Here is a 25,891-nt window from a genome sequence, read left to right as displayed (position 1 = left end):
TTTGATACCGTTGGTTTCTTCAAGCATTTCACTTCAGTTTCATCCGTTTTCTCTCCTACTACAGAAATCATGTTTAAGAGGTGAGAATGGTGATTCGAATTAAGAATATGTAGTAAAAATGTAGTAGAATAAGGTGAAGTTGCATTAAAAATGTCGCTAAGACGTAAAAAAGGTTAAGAAATGAACTATAAGTAAGGACCTTCGTTTTTCGCGTTTGCGATAACACTGAATTTAAAAAAAATATTCGCTGAAATGCTTGGGAAACAGTTACCTGTACATAACGTTGTTAACAATGCGATAATTGGACAGATTTATTACGCGAAATAAAACGAAATGAGACAATAACGCGAATGTGTCAACTTTATAAATTTTATATTGTGCCCTAGTAAAGGCACCAAAATGCGGTGGTCTTCTTTCTTGAAATGTGCGCCGGCTGCTCCTGTAAATAATGACATTTATCAAAATACCTACCGCTGCATGTAGACTCTTCTTCCTCAAGCGTGATGCGTCCGTATATCCCTCAGATTACTGGGCCACACGTCGATCGGGAGGTGAGGAAATGAAAGATGGGGTAAACTAACTATTAAATGACGGTACCCAAAGACTGAATTAAAATTTAAATAAATAAAATGGTTTATTTAACAAAATGCAAAGTGGAAAATTGAAAGTAAAATGGTGTAAATGAAATAACGTGAAATGAAATTAAATTTTAAGACAAATAAAAGATCTGCATAACAATAAATGAATTATCTGCCTTGATAAAATTTATGACTGAATGTCGATTAAATTTTAGTGTTCAGGATACATCGAACCACTGTCTCCATGACGATGACATGACCACATTTAAACACTGGTCAGAAATACAGTTTCCTTCGAATGAATGATTTTTAATACCTTGAAAAGGTCATCTCACAAATAATCCAGTAATTAATTAATTAAATCATTAATTCATCCAATTAACATTGACGGTAAGGTGTCTGTCAAATATATAATTCATGTTTAAATTCAATTGGGAAACACCCAACTCTCAAGTAATACTAGAAATACACTAACCATGTGTGATAATAAATAAAAAAGGAAAATTAACACAACCATGAACATGGTATTTTTTATCCATTATAAAACCTTTACCACATATTTGAATTGCTCGTGGCTGATAACAAGAAAAATAATTGAACTGAACACCTGAGTGCTACCACCACTCCTTTATTTTATTAAACCTTATTCATCCCACTGTGATAGTCCGGACGTTTTAAACTACTTTAATTATTTAGGCCAAGTGCCTCAGGTTTCCATCTGAAATGAAAGCGATCCCTTTACATTATTAATTCTTATTAGTTTGCCGCTATCTGCATTTTCATTGCGAATTCCTATTTGTGGTACCACCACTAGATGGAGGCAGATCCCATCTCATTTATATAATTCATTTGCGGCACTTATGATACAACTGCTTGTTAAAGATCGCTTCATTTTCCTAACTGAAATGTAGTGGATTTTTAAGACTTGGTGGTTACAAACTCCTTCCTGGTATGAGCATACCACTACTATAATTTTGACTATGAACTAATCGATGATCTCTTACCCTAACACATGAAATCTTATTTACATAAATGAACATGTCAATGGAGAAATACTGCTCCTAAGAAATACTGAAATTAAAATAATCTAACTACGCCTATACTATTCTATTTACACACATTAAATCAAATACTATTCACGTATCGGATCTGGAATAATACGGTGACAAAATGTATACAAAGAAATGATCTCATAAAAATCTAGATCCCAAAAATCGCTGCCTAATAAACATTAAAATAAAAAAATGAATGCGCAATGTAGAAACATAAAATATTACCCTGATTCAAGTAGCAAATAAATACGTGAATTTGATGGCAATCTTCTAACCTCAGACTAAAATGTCTGGACATGACCTTATTCAAATCTTTATGGACAATAATTATTGGTATTACATGTCATCAATAATTATACTAGACTGTCGAAACACGCATTGATCAGTCCCTCTGCTCACAATTTACCTCGGACTATTAATTGCATACTTTCCGAGCATATATTTCCCTGGAAATTATCTGAAGCAATACAGGCTTTCCACCTACAATCATAACACATGTCGTCATATATTTAACACTCTCGGTTAAATTGTTCGTCTCTCAATTCTATTTATTCATCAATATTCTCGACGTAGTAACTCATGATACGGCCTCGCTCGTTATCGTGATTATCCATCTTTCCGCATATTATGTAATATCAGAGCTAACATGTCAATGGCTTCCTGTCACTAATTAATTAACTGTAATAATGAGATTGCCTCTCAAAAACCACGGCTATCGAAATGCGTAAGCACGTTACATAAAGAAATTAACTCCCGCGTATCAACCAACGTTGTGAAATATAAGGTATGAGAGCTACCGGAAACGGTCATCTGAATACAGATTACAGGGCGTGAAATAATAAACTGAATGCGCAAATAGCAGAATAAACATTTAAAACTGACATGGCGGCATCCACAAAATCAAAGCGTCAACAAAAAGTACCGCTCATTACCACAACTATATTATTCTCAACACATAAAAAAAAAATCCGCACTACACCGTATATAAATTTATCAGTAAAATAGGATTCTCACATGTCAAAATGACTTACCTTAAAAGAAACTGTGCAAGTAACACACGCTAACACTTGTTATATTATTATTATTATTATTATTATTATTATTATTATTATTATTATTATTATTATTATTATTATTATATTATAAGCTTACAATTACTATCCGATCCGTGAATTATTTACAGTCCTATCTAAATTTCTAAACTACATTGTTGATCATCGATTTGTTCATAGCCCTAGATGTTTACATATTTTAATATTATGCTCATTACCTTAGTTGGTGCTGGAGGCAGGTCAGATCATCCTCCGGACCCCGTCATGTTGCATTTAGCACCTCATCTTGAAGCTGATGGTATCCAAGAGGTCACACACGCAAACTTGATGCATTATAACACTATCGTTGCACGCGTCCATATTTATTAACACTCCTACGAGGAATACTCAATGACACTTATTGATCACCTGACGTGAAGTCGAAAGTCTGGACCCCGCTACCTGCCTGCCGAAGCTCTCTCTCACTCACCCCTCTCAAATTGTTTGTGTACAGGATTAGCGGTTATTCACCTTCCCCGACCAAGACACTGAACTCAAGGTCTTAGTACGGTTCCAATTATGAAAACACAGTTTCTCCCCTGTACTGGCTGGACCAATTCTGCTCCCGAATATCTCGCTTACAATAAGAGTTCTATTGGAGTGTGGAAAAATTACGTGTAATGTTCCCAATGATGTGGAAAATTTTCTAATAATCGTTCTCCCACATTTGACTTTTCCACGAAAAATGCAAATTACATGTGAAATAGTGAAGATGTTGTGCAGCTACGAGTTACTTCAAGATTCAATGTTCACCTCGGTCCTAGCACTTTAAGTTCATTTATGGCAAGTGTTCTGCATAATCTAAAGTTGAAATAAAGTTTATCAAAGTGTTCATTTCAGCTAAGATATTACGACTCACACAAATAAATCCAGTACTCACTAGAATGTCAACTACTGAATGTGACTACTGAGATTCACCGCGAGACTGAAAACTGTAGACTTGAGACTCAAGACTGCTGAGATTCACACCGCGAGACTGAAGACTGAATGTAGAGACTGATTGACACTGAAGACTCAAGACTGATTGTAGAGACTGAAGTTCACCACACTTGGTGTCTCCGTTTTTGTAAACAGTCCTCCCCCCACTTCGAAAATAGTTCCGTGGAAGGGATGTGGCGTAATAATTCCGCACTTGGGACTGATTTATCAAGTGTCCGTAGGTTAGAACTACAGGAAATGCACTGAAAACATTCCTAATTTTGGTCCGACTTGTGTGTTACATTGCGTTATGAGAAACGATCACAGGTTAATTTCTAAGACGTCGCGCGTCACTGGCTCTATTTTTTGTCAGAGTATGGCGTCTTCCCGCCATGACGGTTCGCTTCCTGGGTGATTCCACTCTTCCATGTACAGTTAAACATTTCTAATTTAGGCACAGATTAACCACACACTTGCGCTGATAAATCCTTAAATATTACTTAGAAGTCAGGACACAATATTTTACGGCTACTTCGGGCACCAGATCGCGAAAAACTAGCTGTAGATTCCCGCTATGACAAGACATTAAAATTTGCAATTTTGTGATTGGCTGAGACGTTCACGCCCTTGGTAGTTTGGGTTCTTCCATTTTCTACTAAGGGATGATGGGTATTATACGTGTCTCACTCACTCTTCTAGGTCAAGTGCATTCCAATCGTGCGAATTCACGTGGGAGCTGGATAGAAAGTTTTCGCTTCCTGTCGGCATCATAAAACATGATTGGAGGTACCACTTAGACTAGCTACTTCCTGTCCGTGCCTTAAGAAGTGTTCTGTGGATATATCTTCCCGTCTGCACGGCGCCTGGCAGTTGCTTTGTTAGACTGCAATCTTCTCCCAGCCTACTGCTGTACTCCAATATGTGAATTATTAAATATTTAGAATATGCATTAATTATGCACATTCGCTTATGGGTGCAATATGCTTAAGTGTTTAGTCCAGTACTCAGCATTAACAGAAATGTCGATTTAGCACTAATCGAATTCTATTCCATTCTTTAAAAATGGAAATTATTTAGTGATCACAAAAGGGTCCAGTGAACTTCAAGAACAATCCAATCAAATTGTGACATGGAAAAATAAATATTGTGAAAGTTCTGATTAGTTTGCTTGACAATCATCCTGAGTCAGTACTCAAGTAGCAGGACGTAAATAAAATGATATTCATTTCCGTATAATCCGAGCTAGCCTCTGTCCCATTCTACTCGAATTATCGAGGTTTTACTGTATTGTCTGTCGTTGGTGTCAGTAACATATTCCTGAATATTTGATTTATGTTAATGGAAAATTGTTTGTTTTGATACTGGTTTCTGAGGTGAAATGAAATTAGTTCAGTTCTCTGTAATTCTCTTTCGTTAATACTGTAGTAATTGATTTGTTGCAGTTCTCCTGGGTCTGTTCCTAGGAACGAAATCCGAAGGAAATGGTACGGCACTGGAAGAAGCACATCTTGCTGTCACAAAAGCTTGCAACGACTTCAGTACGGCACTTTATAAGGTAGTATGAACTCTTTATGTACTGTGTCTGCCGTATGCAGACTGAATATGCTGTTCCTATTAAGGTAATCCATATATTAAAATTGCTGAATATCCAATGCAGACACATGTAGCGCTAGCTCAGCTAAAAGTGGCTAAATATATTTTAAGATCCCAATCTGAAAAATATCGTGTATCAGCTACTGTGTGCAGGCATTTTAATCGAACGCCATCTAGGATACCTGCGCGTCAATTTTGACGTTCATTTTACTCCACCAGATGGCGGAGTAATATGAATTACTATTCAGGAATCTATGGCTGTCTTTCAATTAATTGTGATGTGAAAACACCACCACGTGTGTCACCAGAGATCTTCAACTTGCTGGCATTGTACAATATCAAGTGTGAAAATGTCTCTTTTCCGCTCTTCCGAAATCCGACTACCTTTGGCGCTTTGAACCCGCACTCTTCAGATCCGGAGGTCAACACTCACTGAGGGAACCTTCAAACTGAAAATCTGAAAACAGCAGCAGCTTGGATGTAAACTGCACCACAATAGTTCTATTAGTTTTTTAAAGTGTATTACAAATTATTGACAATTGGTTATGGGTGGGTAATTCTTTATTAGATATACTGTTTCTGTAACAATGTTTTACCATTGGGCTCTGAAATTCTATATACGCATAACAACATTTAAGTAACACACTCATTAATGTTCTTTAAATCACTATAACAGCGAGTTACTTCAATCAATCAATCAATCAATCAATCAATCAATCAATCAATCAATCAATCAATCAATCAATCAATCAATACTGATCTGCATTTAGGGCAGTCGCCCAGGTGGCAGATTCCCTATTTGTTGCCTAGCCTTCCTATAAATGAATATTTGCCCCAGTTTGTCCTCTTGAATTCCAACTTTATCTTCATATTTTATAAACGCCATTCAAACTTACTCGTCTACTAATGTCATTCCACGCCATCTCTCCGCTGACAGCCCGGAACATACCACTTAGTCGAGCAGCTCTTCTTCTTTCTCTCAATTCTTCCCAACCCAAACATTGCAACATTTTTGTAACGCTACTCTTTTGTCGGAAATCGCCCAGAACAAATCGAGCTGCTTTTCTTGGGATTTTTTCCAGTTCTTGAATCAGGTAATCCTGGTGAGGGTCCCATACACTGGAACCATACTCTAGTTGGGGTCTTACCAGAGACTTATATGCCCTCTCCTTTACATCCTTACTACAACCCCTAAACACCCTCATAACCATGTGCAGAGATCTGTACCCTTTATTTACAATCCCATTTATGTGATTACCCCAATGAAGATCTTTCCTTATATTAACACCTAGATACTTACAATGATCCCCAAAAGGAACTTTCACCCCATCAACGCAGTAATTAAAACTGAGAGGACTTTTCCTACTTGTAAAACTCACAACCTGACTTTTAACCCCGTTTATCAACATACCATTGCCTGCTGTCCATCTCACAACATTTTCGAGGTCACGTTGCAGTTGCTCACAATCTTGTAACTTATTTATCACTCTATAGAGAATAACATCATCCGCAAAAAGCCTTACCTCCGATTCCACTCCTACTTTTCAACAGCGTTTGTCTGTCGAACGCAAGATGCAGTTAAAGATCATACAATCAACATTGAAAGACAGATTTTCATAATTTTCGCTCGAAAACATACAGCAGGTCTTAATAAGAAACCACTTAGAATGAAATGATCTTTCTTGTATTGATATCTCAGTGCGAGTTTGCCAACATGCGATAAATTCGTACCACTGGCACATTGACTATTGTTAAAGCAATATTATGTTAACACGGTAACAGAAACGCACCACCCTTTTACTCGGATGCCCAGGGTTCGATTCCTAGCCAAGTAAAAAGATATTACTCCTGTACTGGGGACTTGAAGGGGTGCAGAGACCCCTGGAAGACCAGTTCAGGAACTATCTGATGCGAAACGTAGCGGACTCTGTCAAAAAAGCCATGCAATATGGCTGAGAATTAAGTTACTCGGCCTACGTGGAACTCTAGTAACTGTTAATCTAGCTGATGATCATTGTTTTAAGAGGTAGTGCAACCGGCAAATGATAGTTGATCGACGAGCACGCGTCCAACTCATAGGTCATGGAGGTGGTGCATTCATTCGTCTATCTTGGATCAATTATCTGAAGCAGCTCACCAAGAACTGGCAGAACAGGGCTATCATAAACAGTACAAATATCATCCTTGTTGAAGCACTCGTGTTTACTGTCTTCTTATACGGTTGCGAAAACATCAACTCTCAAAGCCAGAGACAAGCTGCGTATGATGCGTTCGAGCTTTGGTATTGGCTCAGATTGCTACGCATAGAATGGAAAAGAAAAGAACTAACACATCCATTATTAGAGAACTTAACATCTCCAAGCGCCATTCCTCCCGTGTCAGGCAATAAATTCTCAAGTTCCTTGGACATACTGTGAGAAAAGATGCAGAAAACCTGGAGAAAATAATCATAGAAGGGAACGCTGAGGGCACGAGACCCAGCAGGTGGATAGAAAACAGTCTAGAAGATAACCGGTTTACATCTTCAGCAGGCTTTAAGACAAGCCGGGAACCGTTCGGGATGGCGACGTTTAGTTCATGGGGTCATGACGCTCAACAATAAGTTCAACGACGTGTGATGATGATGATGATGATGATGATGGTGGTGGTGGTGGTGACGACGACGACGACAACTGGGCAACCGTCCTCTATTAACACTAATCAAAGGGAAAAAATGGAAGGGGTCGGGCATTTCGAAAAATAATGGTATCGGCCAAAGAAATACAAGACCCCCGAACGGAATGAAAATTAAAGACTCCCTAGGCTTCGGAAATCTAATACCATCTGGGTCGGAAAAGAACAAGAGTTGACTGATGGAGGGCGGATAGGACAAGTGAAAATGAGGAGCCTGACACAAGTAAGTGGAAGTGATGCCACGACTCATCTAAGGGCTCCGTGGTCGCCAACTTAAGCTTCTAAGTTACGAGGCCTGGGGTATTCTGACGACATGCAGGGGATACCATGGATGTTATTCTACCACCCACACCAACAGAGGAATTTGTCATCTGGATGGACGGCATTCGTCTTCGCCTCTTACGTCATCTGTTGTTAAAGAGGGGAAGGAGGTAAAGAGAACGGCCCGAACACAAAGGAAATAATAAGATCCCGGGACTTCTTCTGAATATGTGCGCCTCTGTCGCAAGATATCTACTTGTACGATCCTGGAATGCCATTTTAAAACTCGCTGAAAATAAATGTGCCACACGGTGCGCGAGTGAAAAGTCTACTATGGCTCACTATATTACTGCTCCGCCCGAAATATTTAAAAATCTCAGACTGAACTTCATGAATTTCGAGAAGTTCGCCTAGTTTACTTGACCCACCAAAAGCTTAATATCATGTCTATAACTTGGATGTTCTTCGTTTAGGACAGATCAGAATGCAAGAACATTCCCGTAAATAGCAGAGGCGCTAGAGGAAAGCTATCCACATCGTTCAGTTTACTGCAGACCTTCAGAGCGTTAGCATAATTTACGAGCAGTGTGCTAGTTACAACCTATTATGATCGGTAGCAGAGAATTGGCAATGGCACTTCCAGAGTGCGAAATCAGAAAGAAATAGTGGTGGTGGGGAAGGAACATAGGGCTTAAATACTGGTGTTTATTTCAGGTAGTATCCGGAGGGGGGTATAAAATTCCCTTGGAAATAAAATACCCCTCACTCAGAAAAAAAAGTAAATTACAGATTTTTTTGTTTGAATTTTGCTGTGATAACAAGAATGATAAACATTAAAAAGTTATTCCAACCAGCTGAAAATTTTATGGTAGACTGTCCTTTTCTTATGAAAGGCCAGACGAGGCGCGATTTGTCCTGACTTATTGTTTTATTAGCGGAACCTTCGTCTACCAGGACTAAGTGCTGACGGAACAAATTTGTTGGTTTGTACACACCTTAAGTGAATATTGTTCTATCGATACCTATCGGAAACACGCCCTCTCCAAGAAGTACAGGAGTGGTGTAAGCTCGAGATACTTACAGCAATGACAAGGGAGGGGAGCTTCAAGTAATTTTTGCCCGCGTTTCAGATGGACTTGTCAGAATGAAAAGTGAACAATAGGCTGCAGGTCCAGATTGCCACTGCTGCGTTGTTTTCTTGCTCAAGGAGTGGCAGTCATTTGATTTATTGCTGATGTGTCTATGAAAATATTCACAGTAAAAATAATTAATTTCAGTAATAAACCATACGTGTTCTACATTTTCCTCATTAGTTTATAATGAAATATCCCCTCCCCCCGCCGGGCAATTTTAGTGGAGGGGAAACTTTGAGATAAAAATTGTCGTTGGGGGGGGGGGGGGAGGAGGGGAGGACACCCCCCCCCCTCGCCCGCGATTTCGCACTCTGGGCACTTCACGCTGCAGCTATTTCATTTCTCACTTATTCCTTCCCAGTTCAACTCGGTCGTCAGATGTGTTTCAAGCCCTTGAGCGAAATGTACTCCACCCGTCACTTCAAGGATAATATGTTGATAGTGCGCCTGCCAGCATGAAAATTAAATATTGCCACTAAGACTTTAACTGGGGATGCATGTGAAGTTTATCATTAGAGGGGAAATACGACTTGTTGTTCTGCGCGTGGCTCAATTCTTTGTATAAAGATATACTCCGTCAAATGCGTCGTCTGATGTCAAACGCAGAAACTTCATGCCCTGTTTGGGTCTTTAACTCAGAGGAAGTCTGTGAAATTTATAGATGGTACGCACCATCATGTATCATATTCGGTGCAGAAAGTAGAACATGGATATTTCACAGGGGACATTTTCACGTCCAATTCTTTTCATTAATTTAAGCGATGCCAATTTTTCTTCTGATGGCAACATATGAAATGTGGACAAGCGTGAGATACCCACCCATTCAATATCGCAGCTTACGTATCTCCAAGACGTTTAATCTTCTTATAAATAAAGTTGTTCGTGTCTGTTTGTTTGTTTGTTTGTTCCATCATCACGTCGAAACAGCTGGATAGATCTCAACCAAACTTCATATTTAGAGTATACTCACCCCAGGGAAGGTTTCGATATGCATATCATTTTAAAATCTTTGAAAAGATGGGGGTTTTATAGGAAAACCACAACGGTTTTATACTATTATAGGCAAAATATCGAATTTGTCGTATAAGGACGAGACAAAGCTCAATTTAATTCTCTTGACGCAAAGAACAAAACTCGGTAAGCCCTACGGGCCCGAAAACCATGTTTTAAGGCCCTAAAACCAACCGTTACGGAGATATTGGCACCACACTACCCCTGCTCTAAGAATCGGATAAAGAAATGAACTGCCGTAACTATGGCAACGTCAGCTCCAGGATTCTAGAGCAGTGAGATTATGTATGTACGTTTGGGCATAGCTGCTAACCAAAATTGGTACAAAATAATAAGACTTAATATCTGGAAAAAATATACTGTTGTGTAAGGCACTCATAGGACTCCTTTGGGTGGGGATGGAAAGGGGGTGAAGTACGAGCATAAAAATCTTACTATATATAGAAATGGAAGTGTGTGTGTAAATGACACATCTCCTACGAGCATAAAAATCTTACTATATATAGAAATGGAAGTGTGTGTGTGTAAATGACACATCTCCTCCTAAACCACTGGAGCAATTTCAACCAAACTTGGTACACGTATTACTATCGGAAGACGATCACTGTGGGGGGTAAGCCATCCCAAGCGCCCTTAAGGGAATGGGTCAAGGGGGGGGTGTAGTTACAATAATAATCGAGAATAGTGTCGAATTCATAGTTTTCGGGGTCACTGAGTTGAAAAGTAATACTCTAGAATTTTTTAAAGTCCAGCCCCCTTTTAGGTGGGGAGCAAAGGGGGGGGGGGTGAGATATAGAAATAATTAAAAACAGTTTCGAATCCATAGATTTCAGGGTCTCTGAGATGAATAGTATTACTCCGGATTTTTTGCAAGTCCAAATGGGGAGCGAAGGGGGTGAGATATACAATTAATCGAAAAACTACATATAAAAATATTATCTTCTACTTACTATATATAAAAATTGATGTATGTGTGTGCGTGGGTGTGTGGGTGTGTAAATGACACATCTCCTCCTAAACCACTGGAGCAATTTCACCAAACTTGGTACACAATTAGTATCAGGAGACAAACCGCGTTAGGGTAAGACACCCCTAGCACCCTTATGGGCAGGGGGCGAAGGGGGTGGTATAAAAATAATCTAGAATATTATCGAATCCATAGTTTTCGTGGTAGCTGAAATAATTAGTGACACTCCGAATTTTTTAAAATTCATGTTCAACCCCCTTTGGGGTGTGGGTGAGGGGGAGTGAGATATAAAAATAATCGAAAACAGTGTCGAATCTACAGTTTTCTGGGTCACTGAGATGAATGGTGACAATCTATTAGTGGTGGTGGGCGGGAGGGGGACAGTCTCATTGACAGTTGAAATCCTGTACATCGTATCTATAGTGCGACGGCTAAATACATATAGTTATCACTTATTAATTTTTGACAGGATCAAATACTTCCCAGTCGATTCGAGCTTCCATAAGGACGAAGTTTTACTCGAAAATTAAATAATCTAAAACTTGAAATCAAACACATCTAAATAATTTTAAAACTACATAATAGATCATAACATATCAATCTGCAAGTCAAAAAGGAATTCTATAAAAATTCACATCACACATAACTAACTGGTAATGCAAATCTTAAAGGTAAATATTCAGAAACTATCCGGGCAACGCCGGGTACTACAGCTAGTTGGTATCTATTCTACTTTCTTATGTACTGGTCGACATTCATCTCCACTGAAGGCAACTGAGCGATCTACTGTGTGGCAATTTTTATTTTTATTTTAGGCGTGTAAGTATCCATCTGTCCAAGAGGACAAACGTGACTTCCCTTCAGCATCCACCCTCATCCTTAGATCCACACTGGCTTTGTAATACAAAATATATAGTAAAGGTTATTTCCCATCATATATCTCCTGTACACTTCTTTTATAACCAATAACAAAACTATGTGTCATAGTACAGGGAGAGGCGAGTCGGGGTCACAGATGTGCTTTCCAGTCGATCAATAGGAAATTATCTTTCCCTCAGATATATTCACAACAGATAGTAACACAAGTGTTTTTCATGAGTTTTTCGCATTAATTTTTGAACGATTTCGCGGGAAGGATACTAATTAACGCGTCATTTCACGAAATAGATATTGCCGTATCGCTTTAATGAAATTCTAAAATTAATCATTAAAGGTTAATCGTTGATTGTAAAGGTTTAATTGATAGACTGTACATACATGGTACATACTTTTGAAGCCATTTCCGGACTGCAGGGTCGTCTACCTTCTCCAGCGGGATGTTGGCTTTGAGTAGCATCGCTGCTGTTTCGTGAATAAATTCTATTTTTTCACTCTTAGATTTCTTTTGCATATCTAATGAGAGTTCTATTGTTGCCTACCGTTTCACTGTTGAAATGCTAAATTTACGTTCTGAATATTCCTTATTTTTAAAACAATGTTTTGAGACAGTATCTTTTGTCTCCCACTCGATACGAACATTACAAAATTCACACATTAAAGTATTGCTTTCCGAAACGTATAAACCTTCACTCGCAAACTGTTGAGCTCTGCTGTGCACCGTAACACTTGGCAAGCGGCCCATCTTCCCTACAGTCTGTGATCACCTTAATTTTACCCACCACGAAGCCGAAATACACCAGTCAATTGTGCTACTTGTAAACGTCATTAGGGATTCCAGGATTGCACAATGCCGTGAGGAGACGAGACCAAAAGAACAACATTCCAAACATTTCGTTTGGCAAGAAACCTGGAGCCAACCCCTTTTCTTTGATGCCATGTCATAAAGAGATTCCAGAACATTAATGGTAACATATTTCTTTCCTGTTGAGGAATCTTTGTTCGCTCTACCTTTTCTTTCCATACACAATCTTGGAACAAAATGTCGAGTTCGTTATTTACTACAGATTTCGCTGTAATATCGCACTTATCGCGAAATAATTGAATTTCGTTTTTTAAATGGCCTTGTTGCTGTAATTCGCTTTAATTCGCGAACATAATATCCGTATATTCTTAACGATAAACATATGATTCGTAAATATATCGCAAAATTGCATCAAAATATTTTTTGTCGCGTTTATCGTTAATGCAAAAAAAATCGTGCCTCTACACATAAGGAAGCTGTAATATTTATTTTTAATATATCCTGGGAAATGATAACTGTTAAAGAAATGTTATTTGTATCAAGAGCGTACTTACAGCGAAATATGTTACAGCCGAACATGGTTAATTCGAAGTTTTTAATTCGAAATCATGATTAATTAGAATCTTAGTCTAAGCTGAAGCGGCAAGCCGTGTTATTCCGCCATTCGTTCAAAAGCTGAAAAGTTAAAGTTTGGAGACATAATTTGTTGAAGTTGATAATGTTCCAAAAATAATTCTTGCTTATACCTCTTTTTTATTTTTCAGGCTGTGAGCAGTGAGCCAGGAAACGTAGTGATGTCACCTTTTAGTGTGGAGTCGGTGATGACTTTGGTGTGGATGGGAGCGACGGGAGAGACAGCGAATGAACTTTCTAGAGGTCTTCACCTGCCCGAGAATCGAGATCACGTCGAGATAGGCTTCAAATATCTTCTCTCCATTTTAGAGGTAACTAGCTGGAGTTGTCTGGGATGATTTATATTCCATTCATGTTCAAGGAACAATAGACCTAGTTTACGTCGTCCCATAACAGGCAAAGCATCTTAAGTGCAATTACTTTTTTTTTTTTTTTTTTTTGCTAGTTGTTTTACGTCGCACCGACACAGATAGGTCTTATGGCGACGATGGGACAGGGAAGGGTTAGGAGTGGGAAGGAAGCGGCCGTGGCCTTAATTAAGGTACAGCCCCAGCATTTGCCTGGTGTGAAAATGGGAAACCACGGAAAACCATTTTCAGGGCTGCCGACAGTGGGGTTCGAACCTACTATCTCCCGAATACTGGACACTGGCCGCACTTAAGCGACTGCAGCTATCGAGCTCGGTAAGTGCAATTACTAAACATTACAAGAGAGCCTTAAAGCTGATAACATGATACCAATACTGCTTGTTCGATAACACCGTTGAATCATACTCCATGCTATAGTTGTGAGGACTATTATTACACATTATTTTGAGCTGAGGGTCTGTCAGGAATTAGCGTCATCAATGTGCCGACACCACTGTAACCATGGCAACCAATGTTCGTTATCTGTGTATACTAGGCCAGTAGCGTCATCTATACTTTGCTATACCGAGCTCGATAGCTCCAGTCGCTTAAGTGCGGCCAGTATCCAGAATTCGGGTGATAGTAGGTTCGAACCCTACTGTCGGCAGCCCTTAAGATGGTTTTCCGTGGTTTCCCATCTCCTCACCAGGCAAATACTGGGGCTGTACCTTAATTAAGGCCACGGCGCTTCCTTTCTATTCTTAGCTCTTCCCTGTCCCATCGTCGCCATAAGACCTATCCGGGTCGGTGCGACGTAAAGCAACTAGCAAAAAAATAAATAAATATATATATATATATATATATACTTTGCTATAAGAACGCAGGCTCTTAGTTACATATTTATGGAGGTGGGCTAAACTGTTATTTTCCAATAACATGTTCCAACATTCCAGTTCCACTGAGATAACATGTTCCAGTAAGATGATGTAGAAATAACATGTACCAAAACTAACAAGGCATAATGTTACTGGACGAAGTTTTTGCTAGAAGGTGCCAGATGTTTTGACGGGTGAGTCAATCTGCGCAAACTGTCGAAAGAGTGAGATTTCTTGAGAATCATTAATGTTCAGTCTATCGCCGAATGGCTCTGACCGCACAGCCACGTGTAGCGTAATGTACTACGCAGACAGCTGTATAGACCGAGGTGGAAAAGACCGGAAATTCCTCTACTGATAGCCACGACGTGGCGGTTTCGATTACTACCGTACCGATAAGTGTATCATACAGAAATAGGGCAAAACTTAATGTGGAAACATTTTATATGTACCCGGGGTTCGCCCTTTTCACTAGAACCTCCATATTTCTGTACTGAATTGTAGTAAATAAATAATAAATGCAGTAGATTCAAAAAGACGAAATCTAGATGTACACAAACAATGATAGGCTTTGAACGTAGCTGTGTTAGTATTAGAATGATCGTGGGTCCGAACTCCACTGTCGACGGCCCGGAAGGTCTTCCATCGTTTCCCATTTCTACATCAGGAAAATGACGGAACATTATCTTAAGGCCATGGCCACTTCCAACTCATAGCCCTTTCCTATCCGATCATCGCAAAGAGACATATCTGTGTCGGTGCGACGTAAAGCCCATTAGAAAAGGAATAATCTATCTCTATAATTATAAAAGGAAGTGTTTGTCTGTCTGTGCGCGATGCCCAGCAAAATCTACAGAACGCAGAGATCTGAAATTTTGAACAGAGGTAAATGGAAGGGGTCCGAATGCACCTCGAAGCCGGAATTTTCATTTTCGCTTTCGTTGGTTAGTTATGAACGAAAAACCATCGGAAAACGTGCATTGGGATATGACAATCCAACGTGCTGTCACCAAGATTAAATGCATAGAGTCGCTGTCGCTAGGCAACGTACATAAGATACGTAGAGAACACAATATTCAGGGAGCCATTTTACGTCCAGGACGTAGGAAGATGTTTTTGGTCTTATATGGTTTGAGGGCATATGACGGTGTTGATGATGAATCGTTCGTCGGTTCGGGACGTTAAGTCTTGAGCTATTCGAGAGGAGTGGGCATATGTGCCGGCGCCGGGTTTCATCCTCTTCATTCTTGCTATCATATATCATGTCATTCATTTCTTTCAACAAGCAATTTTTACAAGAATTACCCGGTGTTCTACACAGTTACAAGTCTATCGACTACACGGCAGAGCTTCGAAAGACTTGGAGTCACCGAGAGTACCCTCGAACATCTTAGAGCGGACGATTGTGGCACCAATTATCCTTCTTAAGAATAAGAATCCTGCCCTCTGTAATGAACACGACTCTGAAACTGATGACTAATATTATTGAAGCCATTCTCATGATTGGGCATGTCACGAGCGAAGTAATATTCATTCCTCGGATTCGAATAATTTCTTCGGATATACAGTTTAAGTTTAGATGTCTGCAGTGTTCAAATTAAAATTTCTCCATGTAATAATAAAGCAAGCATAATCTTCTTCTTACTGTATATAAAATGGATGTTGTATGCATGTATGTGTGTGTGTAAATGACACATGTCCTCCTAAACCACTCGAGCAATTTCATCCAAACTTGGTACACTTATGACTTACTATCTGGAGACGAGCACTGTGGGGGGTAAGCCATCCGTAGCTCCCTTAGGGGGAGTGGCCAGGGGGGAAGGGGCAAGGTATAAAAATAATCGAAGAAAGTGCCGAATCCACAGTTTTCGGGGTCGCTGAGATGAACAGTGACACTCCCGATTTTTCAAAAGTCAAAGTTCAGCTCCCTTTCGCATGGGGGGCGAGGGGGAGTGATATATAAAATTAAACGAAAATAATGTCGAATACATAGTTTTCGGGGGTCGCCGAGGTGAATTGTATACTCTGGATTTTTAATATCAGGAGACAAACCACGTGGGGATAAGACAGCCCAGGAACCCTTAGGGGCAAGGGGGGGGCGAGGGAGCTGAGATATAAAAATCATCAAAAATAGCGTCGAATCTATACATTTCGGGGTCGCTGAGATGAACAGTGACACGCCGGAATTTTTGTATCAGGAGACAAACCACATGGGGATAAAACACCCCAGGAACCCTTAGGGGCAAGGGGGGGCGAGGGGGCTGAGATATAAAAATCATCGAAAATAGCGTCGAATCTATACATTTCGGGGTCGCTGAGATGAACAGTGACACGCCGGAATTTTTTAAAGTCCAAGTTCAGCCCCCTTCGTGGTAGGGGGCGATGGGAGAGTGATATATAGAAATAATAGAAAATAGTGTCGAATACATAGTTTTCGGGGTCACTGAGATGAATAGTGACACTCCGAATTTTTTGTATCAGGAGACAAACCACATGGGGGTAAAACACCCCAGGAACCCTTAGGGGCGGCGGGGGGCAAGGGGACTGAGATATACAAATCATCGAAAGTAGTGTCTAATCCATAATTTTCGGGGTCGCTGAGATGAATAGTAACATTCCGAATTTTTAAAGTCTAACTTCAGCCCCCTTTGGCATAGGGAGTGAGAAAGGGTGAAAAAATAAATTGTCAGAAACGACCGAGATAATGGACGTGTGTATGTTCCAGTATGACTTTCAAGTATAACGTACTACCTGGAAAACGTACTGTGGGAGTAAGACGCTCCTAGAACCACTAGGGAAGCGGGTGAAATATAATCCACACTAATAAATGGAAGTCTGTTTGGCGCGATCGATATATACTGTACTATATATATATATAAATTAAGGCATAAAAATGAAAACAGACGTGAATTAGTGAGACCATTCTAGGCGTCTTAGAAATTTGAAACTTGGTACCAGACAAGCTGATGACTTCAGGATCCCTAGAAAAATCTCAAATTCTCATAATTCTCTGAGGGGTACATGCAGGGAGTTTCAAACCTGCATAAGAACACGGTCGGTGACATTTATCCAGAACCTACAGGTTTTATGGGCTTAAAAGTTTCCTGAAACTCCTGATTTTTAACACTCTCTCCCATATCAAGATCGCAGCACAATCTCCCAGACGAGTTAGAAAATTGAAATTTTGCAAAATTATAGCTTTTAGCATGTAACCGACGGAAAATGTACGAGATGTTTAAAAGTCTTATTATTTACCCCCGAAAAATATCGAAATATGGAGGCAATTTTAATGACGGTGCAGTCCTTCCTTTCGATGTATTTCGTGGCTAAACGGTAAGTCGTATCACAAAACGGATGGCACAATCTGCGTTCAATTTGGAGTGATCTACAACTTCGGTCCTATGAACTTTAGTCGTATCTCTATCCCTTATACATTAATTTTTTCTCTTTGTGGATTTACCTAAACTTTACACTTTGTACACATATAATTGATGGTTTGATTCACTTATACGAAAGATTGGATCATTAAATTCTACACGAATATTGGCCCACCCAGTAGCCATATGTGAGCCAAATTCTATGTTTGAAGCTGTCGCATAAGTATCTGAAAAGTAATTCACTGCGTGAAAATCTTACACAAATTTCACCCTTTTCAACGTTTCTAAAACATAATGAATTGTGGTAGACAAGTGCACCTGTCGTTATCAGAACTCCACAACTCGCACTTTACATTGGAAACATCATCTGCGGACCTCCCTATGCTTTTTCTCGGATAACGCCAATTTAAATGCAATTTAAAAATTATTATTCACTTCATGTACAGTAATTTACTTCGACATCCGTATACAATCCGGAATACCGTAGCGAAGCACGGGTACAATTGCTAGTCAAATATAAAATCAGTGAACATGAAATGCATATGGCATAAATTAAAAATTATTATAAATACCTTTTATCGTGAAAATCAGGTCTCGAAATAATACGCAAAACAAATAAGTTGAAACGATTAACGAACTTAACCGCAATATATTCGTAAAGAACTTCTACTATTTCACTAGACAACCGTGCATTAAAATCAAAGTATTACACACTGGAACAAAACCACATATTTTAGGAAAACATTTTTCAGTATGAATGTTACAAAAACAAAAACGGATACATGTTTCCCTGTGATAGGTTGTGATGATTGAGATGACTTGGTGTTTAGTATAATACCAATGTCTGTTCCAGCATTCTCATTTCAAATTGACGACATAATAGGCGTTAAGTGATGTGGAGTCATGTTCGATTAAAGAGTGGTGGCGATTAGGGGGTGGGGGCAGTCGTCCCAGACTTTGCGTAAGAAAACATTACATTTAGGGCTCGGATGTTTAAGACCTAAAAATAGGCCAAATAAGCAAGCGAATATGACCTCAAAAGTGACGAAATATGACGTAAAAATTACAAAATATGATCCGAAAATGATTCATCAAAGTATGGCCATTTGAAAATCAATTATAAATCGAAACGGCAATTCTTCTTATACATATTTGTTAACTAAATTCTTTATTCTTACTGCAATATTAGTTTTCTGAATATACATGTGCACCAATTATTCAGTCTATTATCTTTGATTCACTTACCAAAATTTTGTGAATACATACCTATAGAGTAATAAATTCGCTAAGATCATCAGATTATACAATATTTTAAAAGTCAAAACATGTTTGCACCCTGCATTGGTGGTTTGAAATACGAGAAATCAATCTAGACATGATACTGTATAGGCTTTTAGGTTTATGCCGTGTCAAGAAAATAAGGTGAAATTCTCTACGTTTCGCAGAGAACTCTGCTCTGCGTCGTCAGGAAGAAAATCTCGACCGTCCGCGAGAAAGGCTTCTTAAACAATGACTGTTTGAAATTTAGACGTTATAATAGAAGTTGAAATGGTACGCTCATTCGTCACCAGATGGCTCCCCAGAGATGACTCAGCGCTAGCGTTCGAAACGGAAGCTGACCGAACCGTCAGAATCAGTCAAGAGGGTCACATAACATGTGTACGTAACATATGACATTGACACAAGCCTGGAATAAAACATCTGGTGATGAGGAACGTACCTACAAATTTGGTAAACACCGAGACGAAGTAACAACAGTGAAGGGACAGGGAAGGGAACTACCTACGTAAATCCTTAATGGCTGGCAACCAGGTATTACTTAATTGATAGCCAGTTTCCCTGTTGAAACTGTTACGATTTATACGTATTTCCACAGCTTCCCGTATAATCCTGGACCTGTAGTGTCTAGTGTGGGTAAGAGCTCGAGCATCTTGGAACATGATGTCATGACCCGACGACAGAGCGTGCTTAGCTATTGCTGATTTGTCTGGCTGGTTCAGACGAATATTACGTTCATGTTCCTTGATACGGGCACCACTGGACCGGTATGTTTGGCCGATGTATACATTACCGCAAGTACATGGAATTTCGTATACCCCAGCATGTAAAAGTGGAGACAATTTGCCCTCGGTTTTACTCAGACTGTGAGCAATTTTAGTGGCGGTGCCAAACACGGTTTTTATATTGTGTTTGCAGAGGACCTTCGCAATTAGATCTGTGGTGTTGTGAATGCAAGGCAAGTAGTCAGTTACCTTCACTTCTTCCTTCTGTGAGCTTTGCTTGGTCGTTTCTCTGGGATGCAGGGCTCTATGAATCTGCAAATCACTGTAACCATTACGCTTGAACGTGACTTTGAGTGTGTCCATCTCCACCTGAATATTTGATGGCTCACAAATTCGTCTCGCCCTCTTGGCGAGTGTCGTAAGAATGCCTTGTTTTTGTGCTGGATGGTGGTGAGAATCATGCAGATAGCGATTTGTGTGGGTAGGCTTACGATAGACGGTATGTCCTAAGGAGCCGCCCGGTTTCTTTCTTACTAGAACATCCAAGAAAGGAAGGCATCCGTCCGACTCCATCTCCATAGTGAATTTAATTGAAGGATGTTGCTGATTTAGGTGGTTTAGAAATAGGTGAAGTTTCTCAGGACCTTCTGTCCAGACCACAAATGCACCACGCATTTGGATATCAGAGGGATTTATTTAATAAATATGCAATATTAAAACAAAAATAGAACACTTACGAAGATGTGGGGTCATTAATGTCACCGCCTGAAATTTGCGGCTATGCGCAATGAAAGTAGACGACTCTACTTTGCATATACTACATGTTTACTGAAAACGATGGAATATTCCAACAGAATCAGTTCCGGGAATCTGTACAACTGTCAACAGTTTTTCTTCAGCGTTCTTGCTTTTCAGATTTAAGAATTTCATTTTGCCTATGAATGTTGTCACATATCTAATCTACATTGTTGAGTATAAAGAACGACCACCTAACTATTAAGCTTCACATCCAGAGGTTAAATAATGTTATATCGCTATAATTTTCCGTCACTTGCCTGAAGGGTTTACTTCATGTTTACAGAGCTCGGAGACTATCACTCTGGACATCGCCAATAAGATATACCTCCAAGACGGCTTCAAGCTGAAGGCGCCGTTTCGTCGGATTGCAGTGAACAGTTTTCGATCCGACGCTGAGGAAGTCAACTTCGTGAATGCAACAGAGGAAGCCAGGACCAGTATCAACAAGTGGGTAGAGCAGAAGACTCACGATAAAATTAAGGACCTCATCGCTCCAGGTAGGCAATGTCACCAACTAACAAATACACTCTTATCCAAGAGAAATGTCCATTTCGGTACTGTAAACTCTTGTTCTCAAAGATCGCTAAAACTACATCCAAAACGTTTAATAGATGGCAGAAAATGCATTTTTTTTAAATTATCAATATGCTACAATATTGCAACTATTTAAATAGTTGTAGAAACATTTCTCACTTGATACTCATTAATAGAAGGGCCTATATTCAATCAGTCACCCCTGATTGCATTTTGGGCTGTCGCCCTGGGCTCCCTACAAATCGCTCGCCTAGTCTTATCTTAAATGATTTCAAAGAACTCGGAAATTTATCGAACATCTTCCTTGGTAATTTACAGAGAGAGAATGCGTTACCTCAATCAATCAATCAATCAATCAATCAATCAATCAATCCTGACCTGCATTTAGGGAAGTCGCCCTGGTGGCAGATTCCCTACCTGTTGTTTTCCTAGACTTTTCTTAAATGATTGCAAAGAAATTGGAAATTTATTGAAGATCTCCCTTGGTAAGTTATTCCAATCCCTAAATCCCCTTCCTATAAACAAATATTTGCCCCAATTTGTCTTCTTGAATTCCAACTTTATCTTCATATTGTGATCTTTCCTACTTTTAAAGACACCACCCAAACTTATTCGTCTACTGATGTCATTCCACGCCATGTCTTCACTGACAGCTCGGAACATACCACTTAGTTGAGCAGCTCGTCTTTCTACCAAGTCTTCCCAGTCAGAAAAAATCGGGCTGCTTTTCTTTGGATTTTATCCAGTTCTTGAATCAAGTAATCCTGGTGAGGGTCCCATCCACTGGAACCATACTCTAGTTGGGTCTTACCAGAGACTTGTATGCCTTCTCCTTTACATCCTTACTATAACCCCTAAAAGCCCTCATAACCATGTGGAGAGATCTGTACCCTTTATATACAATAATATTTATGCAATTACCCCAATGAAGATCTTTCCTTATATTAATACCTAGTTATTTACAATGATCCCCAAAGGGAACTTCCACCTCATCAACGCAGTAATCAAAATTGAGAGAACTTTTCCTATTTGTGAAACTCACAATCTGACTTTTAAGCAAGTTTATCATCATACCATTGCTTACTGTCCATCTCTCAACATTATCAAGGTCATTTTGCAGTTGCTCACAATCTTGTAACTTATTTATTAATCTGTACAGCATAACCTCATCTGTAAAAAGCAATATCTCTGATTCCAGTTCTTTACACATATCATTGGTATATATAATAAAACATAAACGTCCAATAATACTGCCTTGAGGAATTCCCCTCTTAATTATTACAGGGACAGATAAAGCTTTGTCTACTCTAATTCTGAGTTTCTATTTTCTAGAAACAGAGCCACCCATTCAGTCACTCTTTTGTCAAGTCCAATCGCACTCATTTTTGCCAGTAGTTTCCCATGATCTTCTCTATCAAATGCCTTAGACAGATCAATCGCAATACAATACAATTGACCTCCTGAATCCAGGATATCTGCTACATCTTGCTGAAATCCTACAAGTTGAGCTTCAGTGTAACAACCTTTCCTAAACCCAAACTGCCTTCTATCAAACCAGTTATTAATTTTGCCAACATGTCTAATATATTCAGAAAGAATGCTTTCCCAAAGTTCATATGCAATGCATGTCAAACCGATTGGCCTATAATTTTCAGCTTTATGTCTATCACCCTTTCCTTTATACTATAGCAACTCTCCATTCATTTGGTATAGTTCCTTCATGCAAACAATAATCAAGTTAGTACTTCAGATATGGTACTATATCCCAACCCATTGTCTTTAGGATATCTCCCGAAACCTTACCAATTCCAGCTGCTCTTCTAGTTTTCAATTTTTTTTTATCTTACTGTAAATGTCATTGCTGTCGTAGGTACATTTTAATACTTCTTTAGTATTAGTCACCTCCTCTATCTGGACATTATCCTTGTAACCAACAATCTTTACATATTGCTGACTGAATACTTCTGCCCTTTGAAGATCCTCGCATACACACTCCCCTTGTTCATTAATGTTTCCTGGAATATCCTTCATGGAACCTGTTTCTGCCTTAAATTACCTATACATTCTCTTCCATTTTTCACTAAAATTTGTATGAGTGCCGATTATGCTTGCCATCATGTTATCCTTAGCTGCCTTCTTTGCTAGATTCTATTTCCTAGAAGTTCCTTCAGTTTCTCCTTACTTCCATAACCATTTCTAACGCTATTTCGTTCCAACCTGCACCTCCTCAGTCTGTTCACTTCTCTGTTATAATATAGTGGTTCTTCACCATTCCTTACCACCTTTAAAGGTGCAAACTTATTTTCATATTCCTCAACAATTGCTGTAAACCCATCCCAGAGTCTGTTTACATTTTTTATTACCGTTTTTCACCGATCATAGTTACTTATTAAAAACTCCATCATGCCTATTTTATCAGCCATATGGTACTGCCTAATAGTCCTAATTTTAATATCTTCCTTTCTTTCACATTTATTTTTAATTACCACAAAAACAGCTTCGTGATCACTAATGCCGTCTATTACTTCGGTTTCTCTATAGATCTCGTCTGGTTTTACCAGCACCACATGCAGAATATTCTTCCCTCTAGTTGGGTCCATCACTTTCTGAATCAGGTGTCCTTCTCATATTGACTTATTTGCCATTTGTTGGTCATGCTTCCTGTCGTTCGCATTACCTTCCCAATTGACATTTGGTAAATTGAGATCACCCGCTACAATCACGTTCCTTTCCTTATCGTTTCCCACATAGCTGATTATCTTACCAAATAATTCTGAATCAGCATCTGCGCTACCCTTTCCTGGTCTGTACTCTCAAAAGACATCAAGTTGTCTATTATCTTTAGAGATGAGCCTTACCCCTAGAATTTCGTGTTTGTCATCTTGAACTTTTTCGTAGCCCACAAATTCTTCTTTCACCAGAATTAATACTCCCCCTCTTACCATTCCTATCCTATCTCTACGATGCACCCGCCAGTTCCGTGAGAAAATTTCTGCATCCATTAAATCATTTTTTCAGCCATGATTCAACTCGTGTTACAATATCTGGTAACTATATATCTATTAAATTACTTAATTTGATTCCTTTGTTTACAATGCTTCTACAGTTGAGCGCTAACATTTTTATGTCATCCCTACTTGATTTCCAGTTTTCCGTTCCCTTAACACCACTCCCTAGGCCACCCCGTTTCCCTGAATGTACCTACCTATTACCCTTCCAAACAAATTTTCTATCTTATACGTACCACTTCGGTTTAAGAGAAGGCCATCTGAGCGCAGACCCCTATCTCCTACCCACCCATTAGGATCTAGAAAACTCACTCCCAGTTTCCCACATACTCACTCCATAGTCTCATTTAAATCCCCAATCACCTTCCAGTCTGTACCCCTCCTACACAGTAATCCATTTTTATCAGTCTCCGCTTCCTTAAACTTTACCCGTGCTGCATTTACCAGGTCCCACACATCCCCAACTATGTTGGTACTTATACCTGCTTGTCTTACGTTGTTAGTACCAACGTGAAACACTACCACCTTCTCCTTTCCCTCCTCCTTCTCTTCTACTTTCTTAAACATCTGCCTTGACCAAATTCCTGGATAATTCTCTACCCTGGTACCCTTTCCTCCATACACTTTCCCGGCATGTCTAACGATGGAATTCCCCATGACCAGAGCTTCAACCCTAACCACCTCATTTGATCCCCTCCCCTCCTGGTCAGCCCTATCTTTCCTGACAGCTGCGGAAGCTACTTCCTCGTCCCTTTTCTGCATCCCATGACCCTGTTCCACCTGTCTTTTCCTATCCACTACTCCACATTTCCCTTTCCTACCTCTTCTCCTTGTCCTACTTCCACACATCTCAGCAACAGTTTCCTGTTCCATTTGTATAGTCCTAATATTGAATACAACCTGACAGTTCTTAGTGGGAGGTCCGAATACTGCCTGCCTAGGTGAGGGAGGAGGGAGTAAGGGGTATGGTTGACCCACTGAGGTTGCCATGGAGATAGGCCTGCTGGACAGCTCGTGTTGCTTGGAGTTGCCAAACCTCTCACTTCTGAGTTTCGTACAACAGAACACAGCGGTTTGAACGAACGAACAAATGAGCCGGAAGCGAAAGGAAGTAGAAAGGAAAGCAGGAATGTGGCAACACCGTGGAATGGCACGTAGAATGTTCCTCCCTTCGGCTCCATCTGTAAGAATGCTTCTTTCAATATCACGGGTATAGTTACTCCAAATAATCACGTTCTAAAGTGATCAACTCGCCCATAACGCTCTGCCTGCCGACCAACAAGCTAAAATGACATAGAGGGGCTGTATGCCTGACATCAGCGCTCCGTGCAGAAGAAAGCTGATAAAGAGCAGCCATG

At 39.6% G+C, this 25,891-nt stretch overlaps 1 protein-coding gene across 1 annotated transcript in view; it reads left to right on the top strand.

Annotated features, from left to right (window-relative positions):
- LOC136875694 (serine protease inhibitor 42Dd) overlaps positions 1-25,891 on the top strand; it is a 135,320-nt gene that overhangs the window by 55,645 nt on the left and 53,784 nt on the right. The window contains exons 2-4 of the mRNA XM_067149253.2: positions 5,082-5,194; positions 13,723-13,902; positions 21,275-21,488. Of these exons, the coding sequence (XP_067005354.2) occupies positions 5,082-5,194; positions 13,723-13,902; positions 21,275-21,488 (507 nt within the window). The remainder of the gene's footprint in view (positions 1-5,081; positions 5,195-13,722; positions 13,903-21,274; positions 21,489-25,891) is intronic.

This window comes from Anabrus simplex, chromosome 6, assembly GCF_040414725.1.
Source record: "Anabrus simplex isolate iqAnaSimp1 chromosome 6, ASM4041472v1, whole genome shotgun sequence".
Classification (NCBI taxonomy): Eukaryota; Metazoa; Arthropoda; class Insecta; order Orthoptera; family Tettigoniidae; genus Anabrus; species Anabrus simplex.
Note: the sequence above shows the minus strand (reverse complement) of the source record. Positions and strands in the feature narration are given on the sequence as shown.